The 17,365-nt window shown below is 41.8% G+C and overlaps 1 protein-coding gene across 1 annotated transcript in view; it reads right to left on the bottom strand.

Moving 5' to 3' along the window:
* The window catches only part of WRNIP1 (WRN helicase interacting protein 1), a 24,786-nt gene extending 7,421 nt beyond the window's left edge, over nt 1–17,365 (bottom strand). Inside the window, exons 1-3 of the mRNA XM_082730386.1 lie at nt 15,778–17,365; nt 13,421–13,612; nt 11,922–12,163 (exon numbers count right to left, since the gene is read on the bottom strand). Coding sequence (XP_082586512.1) covers nt 11,922–12,163; nt 13,421–13,612; nt 15,778–16,599 — 1,256 coding nt within the window. The 5' untranslated portion in view covers nt 16,600–17,365. The remainder of the gene's footprint in view (nt 1–11,921; nt 12,164–13,420; nt 13,613–15,777) is intronic.

The following is a 17,365-nucleotide window of genomic DNA, read 5'->3' as shown; positions in this document are numbered from 1 at the left end:
CTACCTAGAAAACAAAGCACAGGCACCAATGGTGTTGGGCCAAGGCAGGGCGGTGAGGGTCCAGTCCATGAAGGGGATCCCAGCCTATCTCTGCGTAATTCCATACCATACACCCACCCGCTACTCGGCTTTAGTGAGTAACTTGAACTCACACCAATTTGCTTTTCATTCACTAACAGATTTGTTTCTAACATCTTTCTTTTTTTAAAAAAGATCTTATTTATTTGAGATAGAGAAAGAGCAAGCACAAGAAGGCAGGTGGGGGTGTCAGAGGGAGACAGAGAAACAGACTCCCAGCTGAGCATTAGCCGGACATGGGGCTTGATCCCAGCACCCTGAGATCTTGACCTGAGCTGAAGGCAGAGGCTTAATTGACTGAACCACCCAGGTGCCTCTTGTTTCTAATATCTTAAAGACTGCCTCATCCCGCCCCTTATTTACCAAATCAAGACTTCCAGTTTCTCATCTATCACTACACAAAAGGCACCTGTTTTCTCATAGCCGATAATGAATGATTCTCTTATCACACTCCTCCTGACAGCTGCCTCCCTCCGAAAACTATGGTTACAGTTTAGAAGCCCATCCTCCTCCCTTCTTGACCAGATAGATACTCAAAACACACACCAAACCGACATCACTGGCACTATGTAAAGCTGATGAAGCATTTTGCAAACAGATATTGTTTAGCAGATTCTAGATGATTTGGAAGAAAATGACAGATAACACCTACTCAAGAAAATGTATTAGGAGGGACTAACGTCAGAGGGGGTGCGGTAGCAACCGAAGTGCCTGAAAGGGAAGGGCACTCCGGGGGCTTGGTTACCGTATGTTATTGGAGTTGTGTGCATGCGTGTGCACACATGTATGTGTATGGGGAGGGTGGAAGTGGGTAGAGATGGTGCCTGAACACCTCATTTCAGCTCCAGAACTAATAAAAGCAAAGCCTTCCATCTCCTTGGAAAGCTTCCTAGCAACAAAGACCCTATGGGATCATTTGCAGGAAGAAAAAAGGAGTAAAGTAGGAGACCTAATCAATCCTAACTGACTAAGCCATCACAGGAGTGGGGCCATTTGTTGATCAAATTTGTCATCTCTCCATCCCCACTAAATGTGGAGATCTCAAGAATAGGAATTATGTTTTATTCCTTTTTTATACCCCTAGTGCCTGGGAGAGAATAGGCATTTGATATCTGTACAATGAATGGACTAAATTCAATTCTCCCCACAATCTCAGTGAAATGTTTATTTTTTAATAATTATAACATATGGGAAAACATTAAAAAAACAAAAAGACATCATTTTCTGTGCCACCTAAAGATAACAATAGCTACTGGGTCATTTGTTGAATTTCCTTTATGATCCAACCAACCATGGAACCATCAACCTTACATCTAATTTTTAAAACAAAATTCGGATCGTACTATATAGAGTTGCATCCTTAACAATTAAATAATATTCAGAACTCTCTGACTATTACTTTTCTAAACAAAGTGTGTATTATATAAAAATTGGAAAATAGACACATAGGGGCAAAAATCACCTACTGCTGTACTTCCTTAATGTCAGTACTTTGGCATATATCCCCTTTCTATGAACTTGTCCACTGGTAAGTATTTAGCAGCATGAAGTGCTTTTGGGACAGAAAAAAGACAAGTGTCCTTATACACCCTAGCATTGACTCTATGCCCTCATTTCCGTTGGTCCTCATAAAAAGTCAGTGAGTAGGCTTTAATATCTGAGAGAAGCCAACTAGCAGACCATGCCATAGACTTATAAACAGCACAACGTTTATAAATTTAAGTAAATATAAATTTAAATAAGCCTTTAAGTGGGTATTTTATGGGTCGGAAAATAGAATCTTTCCTTCAGTTTTTAAACTCTTAACCAAGGTATGAATTATTCTATTGTTGTCCTTTTTATCAGGTTTGGAGTCACAGGGAGGGGGAGAGCTGCCACAATAAAACCAGAGCTGAGAGCTTTCACCCAAGTTCCCAATGTTCCATACTTCCTCCCCCTTGATATGATCCACACTCCAAATTTCAACCCTGTCCAGAATTGAGTATTTTTAAACACAGATGAATCTGTCAGCAACTCTGTTCAAGTAATAAAAGGTGACTGCTGATGGCCCTCACAATCGTCACACAAGCAACTTACCAAATGAAATTTTGCTATTAAGGACACTGTACAGAATGTTCAAAAGGTTATCTATTCTCCAATATATCCTGAACCCAAATTTACACTACCTCGGTTCTGAAAAGTAATAAAATGTGTTAAAATATCTTGAGATCTTAGAAGAGGGAGCACATGAGTGTTCACGCCGACAGCAATAAAATAAGGAATATTATATTGGTATTTGCAAAACCCCTCAGGAAACAGTAACTATTGCACAAATAATCTTGGAAGAGCGCTCCTAGTCCAGAGACATTATTTTGAAATTTAAGCATAAACTATAGAAAATAAAAAAATAGATAAAATAAGTGCATTTGAAAAGATCATACTCCCAGTTACTGGATGAAGAAATCAAAGATTTAGTCTTGTTTCTCCAACTGAACAGAAATGCTCTGGTCTTAACAGGAATATGGGAAGCATGCTGTAAAAACAACTTCTTCCTTTCCTTTTTATTTCCAAGGGCCTGAATCCTTCTGCACACTGTTTTTGTGGTGGAGGATACTGGGATTTGGAGAATTCTTTTTATATGGTGAGCTGTTTAAGTTGGAAGAGGAGTGAAAATGTACTTGTTATTTTATAGCAGAATAAAAAAATATGTATGGCTCAATTAAATTCTCTCTCCATAAATTACAAAACTATACTCTATGAATCTCTTTCACTAAAGGAACACTCCATGGTCAGGGTAACAACTGCTTAACAGTGGTCCTCAACCAAGGATATGTATCAGATTACAGAGAATTATCCTAAAATATAGATGTGTATATCTAATCACAGATTTACTGATACTAAAACCTCCAGGGACAGACTCTGGGTACCTGCAGATCTGACCCTTCTACAATGTGGGGTTAGGGGTAATGACCCCCAACACAGTCAAAAATTCACATAAAATTTCTGACTCCCCTAAAATGTGACGATCAATAGCCTACTATTGACAGAACCTTACCAATAACAAGTCAATTAACACATATTTTGTATGTTACCCCTACTACATGCTATAGTCTTAATAAGCTAAAGAAAAGTTATCAAGAAAATAAGAGAATATCCATTTACAGTATTGTTCTGTAAGAAATCTGTATAAGTGGACCCAGCCAGTTCCAACCCATGTTGTTCATGGGTCAACTATATTTTCAAAATGTATTCCTGGTAAAATGTGATGTGCAAATGTGGTTAAAAGGTAATACTGCTATAGATGGGAATCTTTTGTTCCTAATCCTTTACAAATAGAAACACAGAGAAAGAGTCCAATGTTAATCTTTCCCAGTAGCATTTTAACCTGGTTCTAAGTGAAAGTGAATAACTTGCTTAACTTGGTACCTAGATCCCTTCTCAACTGAGAATAGGCACATCTCCCTTACCTTGCTTTGTTTTATTGCAATTCACAGACATTATTATTATTATTTTTTTTTTTTTTTACAAATTGAAGGTCTGTGGCAAGCCTGCAGTACGCAAATCTATCAGGGCCATTTTTCCAATAGCATTTGCTCATTTTGTGTCTCCAGGCCATTGTTTTGGTAATTATTTTTTTGAAAAATATTTTATTTATTTGACAGAGAGAGATACAGAGAGAAAGGGAACACAAGCAAGGAGAGTGAGAAAGGGAGAAGCAGGCTTCCTGCTCTGCAGGAAGGTGCAGAGGCTCGATCCCAGGAACCTGTGATCATGACCTGAGCCGAAGGCAGAACCTTAACTGACTGAGCCACCCAGGCGCCCTGTTTTGGTAATTCTTGAAACACTTTGAACTTTTCATTATTTGTTATGATGAACTATGATCAGTGATCCTTGATGTTACTATTCTAATTGTTTTGGGGCACCACAAACCACAAAACAGAGAACTCTTATTGACTGACAAATATTTGTGTTCTGATTGCTTTACCAACCAACTATTCCCATCTCTCTCCCCACCCCCGCCTCAGGTTCCTCTATTCCCTGAGATACAACCATATTGAAATCAGGCCAATTAATAACCCTACAGTGGTCTCTCAACATTCAAATGAAAAGGAGAGTTGCATGTCTGGCATTTTAAAAACTGGAAATGATTAAGCTTGGTGAGGAAGGCACAGTGAAAGTCAAGACAGGTGAAAAGCCTCTTGCACCGAACAGCCAAGTTAAGAATGCAAAGGAAACTCTCTTCAATTCTGTGAAGGCTGAGAGAAGTAAGGAGGCTGAAGAAGGAAAATCTGAAGCTAGCAGAGGTTGGTTCCTGAGGTTTAAGGCATGAAGCCATCTCCATGACATCAGGGCACAAGATGAAGCAGCCAGTGCTGATGAAGCTGCAGCAAACCATCCAGAACATCTAGCTAGGGTCACTGACGAAGGAGGAGGCACTGAACAGCGTATTTTCAATGTAAACAAAACCATTTTCTATTAGAAGAGGGTATCATCTAGGACTTTTGTTGCTAGAGAGAAGCCAAAGCCTGCCTTTAAAACCAGGGTGATTTGACTCGCCTGGTAGGGGCCAATGCAGCGGAAGTTGAAGGCAATGGTCCTTTATTCTTTTGAAAATCCCAGGGCCCTTAAGAATTACGCTAAATCTGCTCTGCCTGTGCTTCATACATGGAAGAACAAAGCCTAAATGACCACATGTCTGTTGACAATTTGGTTTACTGAGTATTTTAAGCCCACTGTGGAGACTTACTGCTCAGAAAAAAAGATTCTTTTCAAAATATTCCTGCTTGTTGACAATGCACCTGGTCTTCCTAAAGTTATGATGGAGATGTATAAAGAGATTAATGCCTGCCAACACAATATCCATTCTGTGACTAATGGATCAAGGAGTCATTTCAACATTTCAGGTCTTATTATTTCAGAAATAAATCTTTATAAGATTTATGGCTAGATGCCATTAAGAACATCTGTGATTCATGGGAAGAGATGAAAATATCAACATGAACAGGACACTGGGAGAAGCTGATTCCAGTCCTTGCGGATGACTTTGAGTGGTTCAGGACTTCACTGGGGGAACTGCAGATGTGGTGGCAATAACAAGAGAACTAGACTTAAAAGTGGGGTTTAAAGATGTGACTAAATTGTTGCAGCCTTGAGATAAAACTTGAATGCTGAGGAGTTCCTTCTTTTGAGTGAGCAAAGAAAGTGGTTTCCTGAGATGGCACCTACCGGTGAAGAGACCATGAAGACTGTTGAGATGACAACAGAGGATACAGAATATGACATAACTTAGTTGATCAAGCAGTGGCAGGGGGTAAGAGGATGGACTCTAGTTTTGGAAGAAGTTCTACTGTAGGTAAAATGCTATCAGACAGCATCACAAGCTACAGAGAAATTGTGAAAAGAACAACTGATTGTGGCAAACTTCACTGTTATTTTAACAAGGTTGCCACAGCAACTCAACCTTTAGCAACCACAGCCCTGATCAGTCAGCAGCCATCAATATCAAGGCAAGACCATCCACCAGCAAAAAGATCAAGACTTGCAGACGTTCAAATGATGGTTAGCATTTTTTAACAGTAAAGTTATTTTTAAATTAAGGTATGCACGTTGATTTTTTAGACATAATGCTGTTGCATATTTAACACACTACAGTGTAAACCTAATTTTTATATTCACTGGGAAACCAAAAACTCTTATGACTCACTTTATTGCAATGGTGGAAAACCAAACCCAAATTATGTCTGAGGTATGCCTGTGGCTAGAAACGTGCCTCAGAATCCAGCCCTCCTACAGTCAAGCTGGGTGGGCTTGAACATACTGTTATACCTTTTTGTGCCTCAGATTTCCTCATCTAATACAAGTAGGTAGGGATACCTATATTGAAGAGAATCATCCTAATTAGCCTCTTCAGCAGCATACTCTCTAGAACTGCAAATCTTCAAGGCAGAGCCCTCAACTCTATTGCTTCCAGGATAACCAGACTAAAAATAATACAAACCCAAACAAAACTATTTTCCCCAAAAAGAGAGAACATCAGCTTCACAGATGATGCCCTGTTTGTGCTTAATCCCATGGCAGCACACATCTTTTCCAATTACACCATACCTTATACCTGGTAGAGAATGGTAGGGTGAACATTGGCCTCCAAAGATGTACCTAAATCCTAGTCCCGGAACCTGTGAATTTAGCCACATTAAGGATTTCAAGATGAGATCACCCTGGATTTAGTGTGAACCTTAATCCTAAATGTTCTCATAGGAGACAGTAAGAGAAAACAGAGGCACAGAGACAGCCATGTGAAGACGGAGGCAGACACTGGAGTGATCCTGCCACAAACCAAGGAATGCCAGAAGCCACCAGAAGCTCCAGCTGCAAATAGAGGGTTCCCTTAAAACCTTTTGCAAGCCAAAATAGCATAACGTGAAAAGGCAGTTAACATTAATTAATTTACAATGGAGTTTTTTTGTTTGTTTCTTTTTTTTAAGTGTTCCCAGATCTAAAAAGTGACCTCTCTCAGGCTTTTCTGAGATCTTAGGAGACATCTTGCTAACAGGTGCACAAAATAAATTAAGATAAAAAGCATATGCTCACAGACATGGTCCAAAGCTATGGTGGCCTGATTTGAGAGGCTGAATGTAGTTCCTGGGGAAGGAGCTGGGTGGTGGCACTCTACTTGCTAGGTGGTACTGCCTCTTTAAAGGACTCACTGAAAAACAAGTGCAGAATGCTGTTTTTGCTTTTTGCCTTTCCCCCCCTTTGGTAAGAGGGAAAATCCTCTTCTGATTTCTTTCATGACCTACTAATGTAGGTCTACTGTGAATGTGAAGTGGTATAATGTGGATTTCAAAAAGTAGGGATACCCATAATTTGTGACGGCAGTAACAGGAAACATACAAGATCAATGAGATTGATCGGTGTTTCTGGTTGCCATTATTTTAATTATTTTTTTCATCATTTCCATAACATATGCTTATATACCTCTTTTTCTTTACACCAAACCATTTTTAAGGAGAATTATTAAAATCCACTCTTAACTAAATCCACAACTCATTCTGATCAATACTTTCTATTCTGTGGTCCACTACCTTTCTCTCATTCAGTGTTAGAAAAAGATTATTTATGAAAGGCAGGTAATAATATTAATAATATTAAGTAATAAAACCTAGCCCAACAAACCTACAGCCAGCTTGTGCGGGCTCTCTTCTCCTGGTAATTACAGAAAAGTCCCAGTCTCAGAGTCAAGCCATAGCACCCTCAATTCAGAAGGACAGAGCCATTTAAACTTCGAAGCAACTGTCGGAACTGCCTCATTAGACAGTGACAGGGCAATCATGGCTCCTCACTTTATTCTCCTCATACCCACAAATAAATGCACTGTTATCTAGCCCACAAACAATAGATTCTTTAGGGGGTTTCTAAACACGCATATGTCTTATCTGGAATCTATAATCCTTCAAAGCAGCAAGTTCTCAGAATGACAACACTAGTTCACTTTCTCATCCCCAGCAGCACAAGTTCATTGGATGACAGACCATGGATTTTTCCCCCGCTTGGTCTACAAAATTAACCCAGGGCACAGAAAACACACTTCACTGTTTGTACCATGTGACCATGGTACTTAGTAAAATACAATAAAACTGCTGATTACCCAAACAGACCAAAAGAACTATGGTATGGATAATTCAACATAAATCACCAGCTTACCTCTATCTTTCTCTTCACAATAAAATCACAATTGAGTACAGAGTATTACACTTTGCAAATGTCTCACTAAAGCTGTGAAGTGGAAAATAGGGGAGTGGGGATGGGGAAGATGCTCTTCTTTGACTCTTCTTCCTTCCTGTTTCCTGCAAGGCAAATATGATGGCTAGAGCTCCAGTAGCCACCTTGGGGCATGAGGTAGAAGCCATGCAGTGAAGGTGGTAGAGCAGAAAGATAAGGGTCTGGGTCCCTGATGATACCATGAGGCTGACTAGCAGCTGCATTTTTTATACTTGTCTATCTTCGGACTCTAACATGAAAAGGAAAGTTCTATCTTGTTTATGGCAGTTAATTTGATTTTTTTCCCAATATATGCAGCCAAACTGAATCCTAAGTTTGGCTCAAAAGCGTTGAATACTCCTGGCTTGCTGAAGCTCTTCTCTGCAGAGCATCCTTCTGGTTTTCCTACCTTTCTAAACTTTTGTCTTTCTCCTACACAACAAATGCTGACAGGTCTCCAACTTACTACCCTTACTTCCTGGCTCCATTCAGTTCTCCTACTCAAACAAATGGACTGTATGTTCTCTGAAGTGCTGGTGGCTTCCAAATCTCAGACTCAAACAACTCTGCTACTCTCCTGAGTTCTTTATCTAACTGCCTAGAAAACCTCTTCATATGAATCATCCAGAGGCCCTACAAGCTGAATAAGTCCCGAACTGAACTCCGCACCTCCTCTGCTCCTCTTCCTCATACCATTCTTGCCAGAAGTGTAATTATTTGCCTAGTTACCTGGTATGAGAGTCATCTTAGACAATCCTTTTTCCTCCCTCCTCACACCCAGGCCTATCAACCTGACTTTCCAACTTCTCTGAGCAGCTTTGGCTTTTGTTCAAGTCACTTGCATTTGTCACTTATCTTCGGCACCACTGTAACAGCTTCCTAACTGATCTTCCTGATCTCTGGTGAGGGGCAGGGAAGCCCCTCCAACCTACCATCTCTCCAATGCTATTCTCAATCTTCCTAAAATGTAGAGCTGATATGTCACTCTCTTGCTTAAAATCTTTCTATGGTTTCCCATAGCGCTCCACATCACTTACCTTACCTTAGCACACAGGTCTTTCATAATCTGGCTCTGCCTTCCTCCCTGGCTTCACTGCCCACCACTTCCTCATGCCCACTCTTCCACTCAGCTATAATGAGTGGATCATACTATTTATTACCACCTTGACTTGCAGGTGCTATATTCCCTTGTCAAATGAACTTTCCATTTCATCTAGTTAAATTCTGCTTATTCAAAATTCAACTCAGCATCCCCTCATGTATCAGGTGAGATATCTGATTTCACATATTCTAGATGCCTCTTCTCTATCCCCTATTACTCTTTGGTCATAATTCAATCGTAGCACGTCCCTGGAAGCCCACTTATCTCCTTATCATATACTAAGCTCTCTAAACGGACAGGAATGCACTTTTCAACACTCAGCCAATGCCTGGTATATGTGGGGCCTTCAATTAATGCTCAAGAAATAAATACGGAAAGAAAAATTTAAAAAGAACACTTCTATCTCACTCTCACAAGAATCTGTCATGTACAAACATATACTAGATGAGAATTCACAATTCAAGAAAAACCAACAATGGTCTAGCAATCAGCTCTACTAGTTTCCAGACCAGTACTTGCTCAGCTACTCTCATGCACAGTGGTAGTCTAGATTTCTCCGTAAACTAGGGCACCAAAACACAAGACTACAAATGCACTCAGGGCTTTCCAGAGAAGTAATTATTTGGGGTTTAAAGTCGTTCCTTCCAGCTAGATTAGTGTTACCAAACCCAATTTATGTTCACAAGAATGTATATACATTTGAAGCCAGTCAATAGATGTGGAAGTACAATTTTACCTAAAATTGAAAGAAAACACCTGTTTTTAATTCTCCACTGGAGTGATCAGGTGCTTCAGTTAGGAAATCACTTATAATATAAGAGTTCTTTCTGTGGCCTATGGCATCTCCCAACTTAACTTTCTTTTCAGAATTGCTAACAAGTAAATCAATTAACTAAGCTTAATAATCTTTAATTTCATTGTTTGCTGAGGCAGTAGTATTAAATAAAAAGGTTCTTGACATCCAGGCTGTGAGGCAATCATCCTTTATGCTGGATGATCCAAAAATTAAAAATTAAACTATTTCTCTCAAATTGAAAGTTAGAATTTATTCATTCACAAACCATTTACTAAGCATGTATATAATACTAGGCACTATGCTGGGAATATGAACAAGGAGGACAAGTTCTTATGCTCTTAGCCCTCCCAGGAAGGGGAAGGATGGGAATTAGAAAGGAAACAAGTGAATAAAAATAAGCTAAGAATAATAATAAGTGAATAAAAATAATTAATAAAAATAATAATAAAAATAAGTGAATAAAAATAATTAGGATCAACTCCAAATGAGTGATGGTGGAAAAAGCAAACAATCTATTGTACATGGCAGGTTTTCTTTGACTGAAATATAGTTTTAGCAGATTAAGAATCATTGGCTCACTTTTGTATCAGGCTCGCAGTCTCAGTAATAGAGAAATCTTAATTCTTTCACTTATCATCTCAAATTTTAATATGCATGCAAATGATTCGGAGATCTGGTTAAAATGCGGAAATCCTTTTTAAAATGAGCTCCACGATTCTTCCACTGTCTTTCTCATTTCACCTAATTTTGGCATGGTAGTGATTGGAGAGAAAAAACCTGAGGATATCTGAATAACAATTCCATGAAATCATGACCTGAATGAAATCAATAAAACTACCCTAATTAATAAAAATGCAGAATACGTAGTAGATATATTATGATAACTAGTACACAGAAATAAAAATACACAGAAATATACTCTCTCTTTCCATTTTTATCACTTGGTTATATGAGCTTTGTAGTGAAAATGTTGTTTACAGGACAGTTATACTAAATGTGAGGGCTGGCTGTATGTAGCCCCTTTTGACCCCGACAAGTGCCCAGCACACAAAGGGTTCTAAGTATGAATATACTTAACTGATACCAGCAGGTTCTGTGTTTCTTTTAAGCCACGATTTTGATGGCTATGCCATCACAACTCTACCCTAAACTGATGTGACTCCATTGCACCTGGGAGTACTTGGCCATGTTTCAAGGCTTTCATGAGCCACAGCATAATTCCTCCTACATGAGACAGGGGCAAATGGGAGAGGCCAGACACACAGGGAGAGAATTTTGAAACCTAAACCCTGAACCTAAAACTATGTCTTGTACTTTAATCCTCACAGAAGAGTGGCTCCAGAACTTGGCCTTGGGGCAGGCACCAGCAGCTGTGGGGTCCACAGCATGAAGAAGCAGGCATTAGTCTCTCATCACACCAGATTATGTTCCACTGCGTTACTTCAGTTGACATATGAATAAACAATATCTGAAGAATATATTCGAATATAAAGAAAACCTCTAACCCAAGTAAACTAATTGATTACATATAACTTCATATATACTCTGGTATTAATGAACTTACACAGTATTCATGATACAGAAACAGAATGCCAAAAGGAATGAGAGCTTTTAATATGTCATTTTCAGGTAAAGTTTCTTTACTTTTATAGAATTGAGCTTGACTTTTAAAATGTGCAAAATAATTTTAAAAAGATTTAAAAAAATGGTAACATTCACATTAATTTATAGTTAATATTTCTAAAAGAGGAGTAAACTTCAGGAAAAAAAAATTGGGAATCTGAATATAAATTTCGAGAAAGATTTGTAGGTCAAGCCTATTTGATGAAAGAAAATAATCAGTAAGGCTTCCCATAGTCTTCCAAGTCTTATTAAAAAAAAAAAGTGTGTTAGGAAAAAAAAAAATCCCTAAGCACAAATGAAAATACCCAAGGACTGAAAAAACACGCAAAACAATGTTAAAGCTTGAAAAATTAGATGCACCCCTTACAGGGCTATAAAATCCATCTTAAAAGAAAGGAAACATTTGCAGAGATACACTTGGTACAATTGAGGACTTTCTTCCACTCCTATTTTCGTTACTAGATCAACATTTCTTCTCTGTCCCTGCCCTCTCCTTACTGCCGTCCAGCCCTTTCTGGCTCTCTGCCAGGGGATTCTCTGAGAGGTGTGTGCCCCCCGGGATACTGCCCACAGTCAACTTACTCTGAACTGCTGTTACTGCTGTGGCTCAGAGGGTCAGTGGGACGGCTGGAGTCTAGGACGTGGATTCCCAGTGAGTTGATTGCTCGCATTAAAATAGTCACCATTGCCTCTACAGGAAGCTTCTCAAGAACAATAACCCGACAGCGGCTTAGGAGAGCAGCATTGACCTGAAAGGAAGGGTTCTCCGTGGTAGCCCCAATCAGAGTGATCGTCCCACATTCCACGTGAGGAAGGAAAGTGTCCTAATCATGGGAGGAAAACAGAAGAAATTGATTCCAGTCAACAACCTGCAGAATCCTATGTAAGTTGGCCATTCCTTCCTTTTCCTAGTTTTGAGTTCAGGAACAACAGCTTTATGTGGATGCACTGTTGGGTGAGTGCAACTCACGCTTTTTAAGCCAAAAACACACCTTTTGCAATGTGAATGTCTGAACCTGGCCCCTTGCTGGTACACTAAACCTCAAAGTACAATTCTAATGTAGTTTCAAGATAAATGATATTTTTACTTAGAAAATTATCTTCTATCCTAAGGCTTCTATCCCAACGGGCAGGTGGCTATTCGAGTTTGAGAAAACACAACAACATTAGTATTTGTAAAATTTTCCTCTGGAGTACTCGGTCATAACAGCCATTCTTCCTAACAAACTTGGTAAATATGCATTGGTGAATATGTAACCACTGGACATTGTCTTATAGGGAAGAAATGCTAAGATGAGTTAATAGTCTAATGAAACTGAAAGCGATAACATCCTGTCAGAACTCTGAAGAGTCTATTTAAAAAGAGATTCAGATAAAAAAAAAAATTAAAAAATAAGAGATTCAGATCAGGAACAAGAGCTTAGTAAGGTTTTATAAAATATTTCTGTCTCTGATTAAAAAGCTTTAACAAAATATATCAGAGAAAAAAGTACTGCAAGAAAAAAGTTAATGTTTATTTACAAAAATACAACAGTGGCTTGACATTTTTTATACAAATAAACTGTAATTTTACTTTTATCTCAGAAAGCCATTAAATAAGTAGTAGTGATTAGATCTTGTAACATTCACCCGGCTGAAACTCTGAGGTCACAGAAAACGCTCTTTAATTTTAAAAATAAAAAAGTAACACTATACAGGAAAAAACTTTAAAAATATTAAAATAAGGATCTTAAAATCAAGTTAAATTTCTTAAGGACTCTTAATATTGAGATCCAAAAATCTGTAAAAATGAGGAACTTGGTAAGCTGTTTTTCTGATACAGTATAACTCAGGACCATATTAATAATTTCATTTATCAGACAGAAAGCATTTTCTTGTCACCAAAAAACACTAAGAAAAAGTGGGGAAAAAGGCTCAAAGGAGATGGGCTGACAATCTATACCTCTTTATGCACAGAAAATTAATGATAACAGTAATTCTTATATTTGCAATAGCGCTTTATGTTTTTCAAAGTAATCTCACATACTTTATATTCACTGTAATGTTCACAATGACCAAGAGGTAGAAGGAAGTTAATATACCTGCTGAGATTTATTGAACCGATGAATCTCATCAATAAAAAGGATGGTTTTCCTTTTGAAAAAGCTCTTTTCATTTTGAGCTTGTTTTATGACATCTCGCACATCATTTGTCTTGGCATTTGTTGCAGACAATGTCACAAATCTTATGCTATGTTTCTTGCTGTTGTTGGCTATGATGTGAGCCAGAGTGGTCTAGAAAATATGACACAGAGTTTGGAAAGCTGATCAGACACAGAGAGAAAAGCACCCATGGGCACTAACACAAGCAGCATCAGCACTATTTACCAAGCAACTTGAACTCTAAAGAATGCTCAGCAGCACAGATGCAATCTGAAATACCAGAGCACATTTTTAAAAATTAAAAAAAAAAAAAGACAGTTAAAAATAAAACAGGAAAGTAGCTAAACCTTAGGCTAATCCTGACCTTTTCTCCTTTATACCTAACCCTGTTTGATTCCTTTTTTGGGGACTCTAAGATCTTTGGAATCCCCATAAAGAGCGGCTGTCTTGATTTAGCAGAGCCCGAGTGACAGCTGTGACCTCTTCCAGCCAAGAAAGCACTGCTATTGAAGGACTAGTTGTAGAAATGGAGTGCTGAACCACAGAATCACTCAATTCTACAACTGGAAGCTCATCAGTGCAGCTTGGAAAAGGAGTGAGCCTTTGAACTGAAAGACCAATGACAACTACCTAGCATTAACGATGACTGCATACTGCCACCTCTGAATGTCTGCTCTGGAAGTAGACTAAACAATAGCACTTTGACCATGTTAGTAGTTATGAGAAGACAATGGTGAGATCCAAGGAAACCACAGCTTAGTGCCTGGTACGTACCAGGTGTTCCAAAAAATTGCATATACTGTTATTAATATCATTTATTGTTTACAGAAAAGTAAAATAATAAGAATGAAAATAAAGAAAAAGTGTTTAATGAGAGGGACAAATTCGATACTGAATGAATGGGAAGGTACATTTTATTTTCTAAAATTTGTAGTGTATCATTAAATTACTGTGGCTGCTGTTTCATCAAATCCCAGCCTATGGGCTTCCACACCACATATGCCTAGGCTTGTGACCACCAACCACGATGCTGAGCAGCCCATCACATCTTCTGCATGGCATCTTTTATTAGTTCACCCTACTCATTTTCCTCTGGAGGTTTTTCTTGCCATCTAGTCTGCCAACAGCTGATTAGCCATTCTCATGACCTTATGTAAAGATTTCACAAACAATTATTAATAATGCTCTTGCTCAATCTCCTAAATAGGGTAGCAACTAAATCTCCCTCTGGGTAAATTATTTGGGATAGAAGTGAACAATAAGGCACAAAATGAGCCAGATGCATTCCAGGAACCGTAGCAAAGGAAGGTGTGATTAAGTTGGAGACGAAGTCAGAAAGAAAAACTGGGAAAAAAATCATTAAAGCCCTTGCATACTAACTAAGGAGTGTGAATCACAAAGCTAAGAGGGTTCCTTTACATTCTGATACTGAATTTTGCCTTTCACTCACTGCTGCTCATCCTCCTCTCTCTTCCTGTGGATAGGAAAAAAAAATCATATATTTAAACACCTCTTAGTCTTCTGTTTTGCTTAACTCTGCCTCTGTTTCTCAAGTGTTCTCCAATGACACCTTTTCTAGACCCCAATATCTGAACCACCTTCCTCTGGACATAAGCCAATTTCTAACAAGGTACATATAACTGGACATCAAAATGCATTGATGTTTCTTCTCTAAAGCAGAAAGCATGGTGAGGACAGTTATGGAAATGCTAGATAAAACGACTTGGAAAGGGAAAAGGGTTTTCATATTAGACTTGGTAAATAAGTACATTCTCAAGGATAAATAAACACCAGTCTGTTAAAAATAAACCAACAGCTAGAGGGCGGGAAGAGAAACACAATTGAAACAGAAAAATTTTTGACACCCCCCCCCCCCCAAAGCTAAACCCATATACCTACAAATCGAATATACAAATGTTCCTTTGCAATTTGCAGCATGTCATTTGCTTGAGAATTGGGTTATTAATGGGAGGGTCGAGGCACACCTGGAACACAGAGATAGCTCAAATCTAAGAGTCCAAATATTTTTGCAAACCTATGAATTCGGACATCTTCATTTGGCAATGACCGGAAAACGCGTCTTACAAATCTGGCGCGGTGTGGCTTTTTCACACCCATCACTAACTCCACCTGTGGACCAGGCGCGGCCCCGGCTCAGATAGTATCTGAGGCCCTGCCCTCAGGCCTCAACATCCAGGGTGGACGCGCGGGTTCTTCGGCGACCGCCTCTGACCGTTAGATCCACGCCCGACCCGTAGAGATCGACACTCGGAACCCTCCTCCAAGGCGGCACTCACCTTGCCGCAGCCCGGCGGTCCCCACAGGATGAGGGAGGGGATTTCGTTCGTCTCCAGGAGGGACCGGAGCAGCGTCTCCTGCCCCACGGCTCTGCTCTGCCCGATGTAGTCCTGCAGCGTGTCGGGACGCATCTTGTCGGCCAGCGGCTTGCCCTCCAGCATCTGCCGAATCTCCTCCGCCGCCAGCGCCCGGGCGTGCGGGCGGCCCCCACCGCTGGCCCCGAAGGCGGCGGCGTCGGCGGCGTCGGCATCCCAGTGGCCCGGGTCGTCCTCGCCGTCCGCATCGGCGTCCCCGTCGCCATCGCCGTCGCCCACCGCCTCTTCCTCCTCTTGCGCCTCCGCCTCGTCCCAGCTCCGCGGAGACGCGCTGCCCGCCGCCGCGGCCGCGGCCGCCGGCCTCTTTCCCGAGCCCTTCCTCCCGGGACTGCTGGAGCGGGCCACTGGGAAGTCGGGGATGAGGCGGGCGCCGCTGGGCGTGGGCGGCGCGTCGTAGCTCTCCCGGCTCTCGGTCTCGCCGCCGTCGTCGCCCTCCTCGCCCTCGCCCTCGCTGCTCTCCGCCGCCGTCGGGGTGGCCGGCTGCTTCAGCGCCGAGCTCTCGGAGAGCCGCCGCCTCTTGGCGCTGGGCGGCGAGAGCCCCTTGGCCCGCTCGCCGGCGCGGTGCGGCCCGGCCGAGGGCTCCGCGTGCCCCGCGGGGTTGAGCAGCAGACAGCGGTCCAGGTGCGAGTTGATGTGCGCGGCGGGCATCATCTGCTGGCACACGGGGCACTGCACCTGGTGCAGCTGCGACAGGAAGGGGTCGTCTTCCGGCCCGCTCACCTCCATGGTGGCCGCCGCCCTCGCCGGCGCCCGGCGCGGCCGCAGCAGCCCCTGCGCTCGCCGAGGGCTCGAGATGCCCGCCGCTAGGCCCCGCGCCGCGCGACCCTCGCTCGGGGAGGCAGCAGGACGCGCGCGGGCCGGGGGAGGGCGCCGCTCATGCCTCACGTCCGGAGCTTCCCGCGTCGGCCCGCCCTCGGCCGGCCGCCGGCGGCGCCTCGCGCGGCGCGTCGGGAAGAGTAGTCCGCAGCCGTTTACCTCAGCCGCCGCTGGCAACGCCTCGCGTGTCGCGTCGGGAAGTGTAGTCCGCGGCGGTTCAACCTAGCCACCGCTGGCATCGCGCCCCTTAGCCTTTCGGGAAATGTAGTGCACACTACCCAGCCCTGGCCGCGGCGCGTCCACTTCCGGCCGGCCCCGAGAGCCACCTTTGTGAGGCCGTGAGTCCGGCGGGTTGCGCGTGCGCAGGAGCCGCGGAGGTGAAAACGGCGCACCTCCAGCGCCCTTGCAGGCTGGTGACATCTAGGAGGAGTCCGAGACAACGTGCAGAGATTGCACCTGGGAAAGTGGCTTTTCACACCCAGGGAACTCAGCGGGCGTGTGGGGAAGAGAGGAGGCCCATGGCAGGTTGTTTCTAATTAAAGGAAAATGGGGAAACCCTCAAACCCTGCAGAAGAAAACTGGACAAAGGGCCTGAACAAAAGAAAACAATGCAAGCAACTGCATGTCTGAAAAAACTGTTTACATCAGAAAATGCAAATAAAGAGAAAATACCCCC

Source organism: Mustela nivalis (assembly GCF_964662115.1).
Source record: "Mustela nivalis genome assembly, chromosome: 5".
Lineage (NCBI taxonomy): Eukaryota > Metazoa > Chordata > Mammalia > Carnivora > Mustelidae > Mustela > Mustela nivalis.
This window is presented reverse-complemented; position numbering and strand designations above follow the sequence as displayed.